This window comes from Lonchura striata, chromosome 3 (assembly GCF_050655825.1).
Source record: "Lonchura striata isolate lonStrDom1 chromosome 3, ASM5065582v1, whole genome shotgun sequence".
Classification (NCBI taxonomy): Eukaryota; Metazoa; Chordata; class Aves; order Passeriformes; family Estrildidae; genus Lonchura; species Lonchura striata.
The window spans coordinates 31873830-31880526 of NC_140705.1; the positions used below are offsets into that span (position 1 = coordinate 31873830).

Here is a 6697-nt window from a genome sequence, read left to right on the forward strand (position 1 = left end):
CTTCCATCTCTGCTACCTTTCAATTTAAATGGAATTTTACTATTTGCCTGCATAATTGCTCTCAGACACATTGCTCGACCTGATTTGCTGCTACAAACGCTTCCTCTCCAATGTTACTACTTGTCATTTTCACTTTGCTTCCAGAAGGAATAGCTTTAGACTGATCTGGATTTTCATGTAATAGTGCTTATTTCTGACAATATCCAGTCCTTACTGACCAAGGGAACACAGGGACAGCATTTTCAAGTCAGAAAGCACTTGGAGTGTTCTTCTGATGGGCTGCAGAGTGGCTTTTTGCAGGCAGGGGCAATGGAGGGTGGAAATCAGCTTCTCCAAATGGAATTGTCCTTACTCTACACAGCCCTGCTGGAGGTTGAAGGCTAGGCCAGCCTCCTCAAATGCTTTAGCATGGAATATGGTGTAAACATCTGGACATTTAGTTGAGATCCCTTTTATCACATGGAGACTTGGCACATTAGTCAAGGCATTTTCTTTGTCCTGTTCATGCAGAAAAGGCAGAACTTTGTTGGCTGCTGCATGGCCATACGAAATATAATTGCAAGAGATTTCCCCTCTTGATTTCTATATTCTGTGTTTTATTAATTTGGAATTTCACAATTGGAAAAGTGAGAAATGCCTCTTAAATAAAATTGAGGATTACTAAGAAAATAGTAGCTATGAGGCTGCAAACAGCTGCTCCCACAATAGCAACTACTGTTGAACTGTCGTGTGTCTCAGCACCTGGAGTCAGCAACACTGTCACACACTTATCCCTTCCATGAAAGGTAGGAAACAAGGTTTGCAAGTGTGTGTTCAACTTCAAACCTCAGTGCCCAGCAGAGATTTGTATCAAAAGCATCATTTGAGTGTCTGAACCCAAGGCACGAAATAGATAAAAGAAAGGCATGCTGCTTCTGTAATGAAAGACTGGAACAGAATGGGTTTAGGCACCTTTGGAGTTTACCTGCAGAGTCATGAAGAGGCTCCCATGAGAAAACACCCAGAGGCAGGATTCACTGAGCCATTTCCACAGAATACAGACATAGGGTGGACGGAAAGGACAGCCTCTCCTACTAAAAATTTCAGACGCTCCATCGTCCCAGAGGCAGAGTGCAGTGACCAGGCACAGCAAGGGAGTGGAGAAGCAGGACAGCAAAACTCTCAGACCTCTTCAGACAGTCAAAATTTCACCACCACATCCCTGAGCATCTTTTAAAATCTAGGTTCATCCAGGACACACTCTGCCAGTCACAGAGATGCTATGCTCACACGGGACACTCTTCCCACCCTAAAACACTCTACATGAATCTTGGAACAGGCTTTACATATTTATATTTTCCATCATTGAGCAACATTTGCCCTATATTTCTTCTCTTTCACTGCTAACAAATGTGTGTCCTCACTCTCCCTGTCCCCGTGTGAACAGTTTTCTGAAGTAGATGCTGCTGCTCCAGTAGCACAAGGCCTTTAACTACCAGGTACCTCAGCAAGGCTTGAGTCAGCCTCTTCTCCTCTGCCCCCAAGTCACTCAGGGCAGCTTCCAGCTGTCTTCCCAAGAGCCAGCATGGCTATCTAACTGTTTGCTTGTGCAGAAAGTTCAGAGCCTCAGCATAAACTTAGAAGGGTATTTTCCTGATGAACTAGCTTCTCAGCAAAATCCTCACATCACAACAGGGAGCTGGCAGTACTTGCTGCCCGTTGCTGAAGATGAAGGTATACTCCAACAGTGCGAGGAATGAGAGGTCCAACTCCTGAACTTCCCTGCTCTCCAAGCCCCCTAACTTTGTAAAACTGACAGAAAGCTCAACTCTCTGGAAATGCTGGAATACTCACTTGGAATGGAATCTCATTTTCCATTTCTCACACATTTAAGAAGCCTAGTGAGAAATAATTTGATGTAAACAAAATTCATTCTATGAGATCAAAAAATGACAAATGAGAATTGGCGAAGCATTGTTTTATGTTACTTCCCTTGCTTTTTTTCACACCACATATGGAAAAAAATCCTTAAATTTAAAATTATTATAGGCATTTCAAAAAAATAAGATAACATTTTAGAAAATTCCTCTTACCCCATTTGTCTTTCATAATTTAAAAGGGTACTTTCTAGAACCATAGTATACTGGTTCGTTTTTTAGAGGTATGCAACTTCAAGGCAATTGTTTTGGATTTCTTCAAATTACTGAAATGTTTATTTTCCACTGCTTCAATTTGTATCTTGCAGACTTCCTCCTGCCTATGACCAGTAGAAGCACAAAGGGTCATGCACATTCTGTACTATCCAGTTAAGTAAGTCCCTATTACTTGAATAACTCTCTGAAGAATAGCAGGCAGGTAAATAATGTAAGATTTTTCCAGTCTTTTAACAACCCCCATCTAGAATACGTACACACAGCTTTAAAAGAACATTGATTACACTATCCACCAGATGCTAAAGTAAGTTTTGTTTGCTTTTAAAGGAGTAAGAAAAGTATTTGTGGAAAAAACATACATTTTTTCTGACATTACATGAAAATAGTAATAATTATGCCTAACAGAACTAGCTACAATGAAAATAAAGCTGCCTGTTTAAAAACTGACAACCGATTGAAGCTTGTAATTTCAACCTTCATCAGTTGCTTTCTTGAGTGACTCATCAAATCAGTGTTACCTAAAAAGTCAATACTGAGAAAGAAGGTAAACCAATAAAAACTCCTTTCAGTCACACAATTGCTACCACTCTTGAGAACACAGTCAAGCGTTTTATTGTTTATACTCATTTTCATTTACACGTAAGAGGAACAATCAATGCAGTTCTATTACAGCAGGTGGACCATATCCTGAAACTCTGCTGAATACGCATAGACCTATCTTAAGGTCCAATCAGGAGGAAAAAAAAAAGAAAAAAAAAACAAAACAAAACAAAAGAAAAACTAAAAAAAAACATAAGGGGGAAGTAGGGAGGCAAGAAATTTCACTAACATCAGTTAATTAATGATTCATGGGTATTTATTTTGCAGGTGAAATAGCTCTTCTGAAAGAGCAAACTGCTTCACTTCTTTACAAAATACATTAAATAATGTTAAGTACTTAGAGAATTCTAAATTTCGCAGTGGTTCATGCGGTAAGGGTGTGCAACTGACACAAAATGGAAAACATGGTTACAGCGTCAAACTGCTACTCCTATTCCCAGCTGGTTTATGGAAAAGGTCATTGGACTTCTTGATTTCTGCTCTTATGGAGCAAAAGCAAGAAGCAGTTCTTTTTTAAAGGCAACTATGAGGACAGACTACAGATATGCAGTGCAGTTGAACAGGTCTACAACTCTTGTTTCTAGAGCATTTGCATTTACTATTGTTTTGAAATACAAATATAAAACTTGTGCACACTGTCACTTCTCACGCATGTTCAGCCGAAGGAGTCATTTACAGAATTTACTGTGATGCTCCTATTTTAAATGTGAGTTTGTCTCCTCTTGGCTTCATGAGTGAAGGGAGCAACTCTTCCCACTGAAAGAAAGAAATTACAGGTGTGCAGAAGTACAACTATGCTACCAACACAGACAGAGACAGCTGTGCTCTTGTGCACACCCCTACAACCGGCCGGAGAAGAAATTAAGAAGTTAAGCCTGCAAAATAAATGGAGTTTACTCTCAAACTTTTTTTTTTTTCTTCATTCCAGATGAATTATAGACCTTGATTCGAGGCTGCCCTCTTTTTTTTTTTTTTCTTTTTTTTTTTTTTGCAACTGATCTGCGTGCCTATTGGAACAGCATCTCTGCCAGAGTCATTACACTGAAACGCAGAGCTGAGCAGTTTGGTGGCAGAATGTATTGACGTTTTTGCAGCATCATGAGTCTGGCAACTGGGCTTGGGGAAGTTTCAAGCAGTGGGTCTTTACAATAGCAACTTGATTCTGCAGACAAAAAGCAAAAGATTGGCAGAATTATTAAAGTATCACAGTAAAGGCATGTATGCATTCTGCAGAAAGTGGCGCTGAGTTTAGCGATAAGCAGGCAGTCGCTGCCGTCAAGAGTCGCGGAAAGGCAAAGCCCTTCCGCGTGTGAAGAGACACATCGAGGTGTCCAGCCTGCCACGGGGGCTGAGGGACAGCTTTTCCCTCGGGACGCCTGCTGGCAGCCGGCTCTGCTCCCGCAGGAGCAGCCGGAGCCGTGAGGAGGGCAGAAAGAAGTAGGGCTGGACTTTGTCAGTAGCCTTCATCTGGGGCCTATCCTACCTCGCCAAAAAAACCCGAAAACACCAACAAAAAACATCAAGCCGCTGGTTGCGGGGCCGCATGGAGTCCCTTCCAAGGGGGCTGCACGCCCAGCTGCCCAGCGGTGCCGGCAGCTGCCGGCGGGGCCGGGGGGCGGCACCGGGGGCGCCGCCGCGGGCGGGGACCGGCCCGGCGCTCTCCGCGGAGCTCGGCTGCGGGCTTGGAAAGCCAGTGCCGTTCCGCACTAACCGGCCGAAAAACGGGCATTAGCATACGAAATGGCGGCAGATTGGCTTAATAGGTGGAATTTAAAGCAGATTGCCGTGAGTCACTCCCTGCGATCTGGGGGGGGGGGGGGGGGGGCACACACGACGCGCGCACACACAGATTGTGAAATGTCAGGAGCATCCCCAGCGCTCGCCGCCACTCGCGGAGGGTCTGAACACCAGCTCTTTGTGGGGTCGCACATCCCCCCCCGCTCCCCCATTTCCAACCCCCCGCCTCCCCCCGAGCACGGCGGCTCTCCGGGCAGGGCGGGGTACACGAACCTACCTGTGGCGCCGGGCGCAGGCGTGCATGGGGGCTGCCCCGGGGAGCACATCGCATTCAACATTTCAGCCTGTGCATCGGAAACGTATGAGTTTGTGGAAAGCTTGTTTGAAGTCTTCGTTAGACATAGTATAGATGACAGGGTTGATGAGGGAGTTGAGATATCCAAGCCACGTGAAAAAGTCAAAGATGGCCATGTGGAACCAGCAAGCGTCCTTGCAAATAGGCATCACCAAGCTGATGATGAAAAAGGGCAGCCAGCACACGATGAAGGCTCCTAAAATAATCCCTAAAGTCTTTGTAGCTTTCCGCTCTCTAGCGGCCGTCAGCTTCTTTTTCTCCAGCAGGGCGTCCGAGACCTTCACCTTCACCTGGTTCATGTACACGGGGGAGCCCGTTTCGCTGGATCCCTCGGGAGCCTTGGAGTTTATGGACGTGACGGAAGAGGTCGACCCCGGGGAGTCTGTAATTAACTGTGCCCGCGTTAGTCTTTTACCTGCTTTCTTTGGCGTCTGCTTCAAAATCCGCGACCTGGCTTCCACGTAGATCCTCCCGTAGAGGGCTATGAGCAGCAGAGTGGGGAAGTAGAAGGCTCCTACTGTGGAGTACACGGTGTACAGGACGTGGTCCGTGTTCACCACACAGTTAGATACTTCCTCGGCCTTCGCCTGCCGCCAAAACAAAGGGGGCATGGAGATGCAGATGGAGAAGATCCATACCAGTGCGATCATACCAGCTGCCCTCTTGGGAGTCCGTTTCGTGGAGTATTCGACGGCGTCGGTGATCGCCCAGTAGCGGTCCAGGGCGATGACACAGAGGTGCAGGATGGACGCCGTGCAACAGGTGATGTCCGAGGACAGCCAGATATCGCAGACGATCTGACCCAGCGTCCACCTGCCGGTCACAGTGTACATGGTGCTGATGGGCATGACAAGGATGGAGACGAGGAGGTCGGTAACAGCCAACGAGGCGATCAGATAGTTGGCCGGCGTGTGGAGTTTCCTCGTCTGGTAGACCGTGGCGATGACAAAAGCGTTGGAAAGCACCGTGGCCAGGGTGACCAGCGCCAGGACGACAGCGAGCACGATCTTCCCGGAGAGAGGGGTGGCATCTTGATAAATCACTTCCTCGGCGCTACAGTTTCGGTAAGAGTCGTTGGCGGAGCCCAACTGCGCCCGGCAGGGGCCGGCCGGCTCCATCCCTCCGCGGCCGCCGCCCCCGCAGACGGCGGGGCTCGGCGCGGCACGGCGGGGCCGCTACCCCGGCAAGACCCCGTCGGCGCCGGGGGAGGGCTGCAGCATCGCCGCGCCGGCACCACCTCCCCGACCGCCTGCCCGCCCTTCCGGGAGCTCCGAGCGGGCTCCGCGGAGCCTCACTCCCCACGGGCGAGGGAGCAGGGCAAACCGGGGGCCAGGCGCGCCCGCTCGCCCCGGCAGCTCATCGCCCCGCCGCCGGCCCGCGGAGCGCGGCGAGCCCCGGACATGGGGCTCCCGCCCCGGCCGCCCCTAAGCGCAGCCCCACCGCCCGCGGCTCCACACCGTGTCTCGACGGGCGCGGTGGCAGCGCCGCATGCCCGCGGGCGGCGGCCTCGCCCCCCGGGCTGCGGGCGCGACGACGGGGGCTGCGGAGCAGCGGAGCCGCCCCGCCGGGCCGTGCCTTCACACGCAGCCCGCCGCAGCAAGTTTGCAGCCGCCGCCGCGGGTGCGGGAGGAGCAGCAGGAGGAAGAGGAGGGTCCGCGGGAGGCAGGGGGAGAGACCACCTCCCATTGCGCCCCGCCGCGGGCCATGCTGTCGAGGCCCGGCCTCCGCCCAGCCCTGGCAGCCGCGGGCAGGAGCCGATGTGAGTGAGCAGCGAGCAGCCGCCGCCCCTTATATAGCGGGCGGCGCGGCTCCGCCGGCACCGAGCAACCGGTGCCGCTGTCGGGCGGGCTGCCCGCCCGCCTGCCCGCGGAGG

At 50.3% G+C, this 6697-nt stretch overlaps 1 protein-coding gene and 1 long non-coding RNA gene across 2 annotated transcripts in view; both read right to left on the minus strand.

Annotated features, from left to right (window-relative positions):
* LOC146767834 (uncharacterized) overlaps positions 1 to 6697 on the minus strand; it is an 80640-nt gene that overhangs the window by 49563 nt on the left and 24380 nt on the right. The gene's annotated exons all lie outside the window — the stretch shown is intronic.
* HTR1B (5-hydroxytryptamine receptor 1B) lies at positions 2712 to 6613 on the minus strand. The gene is made up of 2 exons (XM_021553585.4): positions 4747 to 6613; positions 2712 to 3894 (listed from the first exon to the last, which is right to left on the minus strand). The coding sequence occupies exon 1, from the start codon at positions 5940 to 5942 to the stop codon at positions 4809 to 4811; it is 1134 nt and encodes a 377-aa protein (XP_021409260.1). The 5' UTR covers positions 5943 to 6613; the 3' UTR covers positions 2712 to 3894; positions 4747 to 4808.

Coding starts and splice junctions, on each gene's coding strand:
- HTR1B (XM_021553585.4), bottom strand. CDS start 5,942: ATGGAGCCGGCCGGCCCCTGCCGGGCGCAGTTGGGCTCCGCCAACGAC.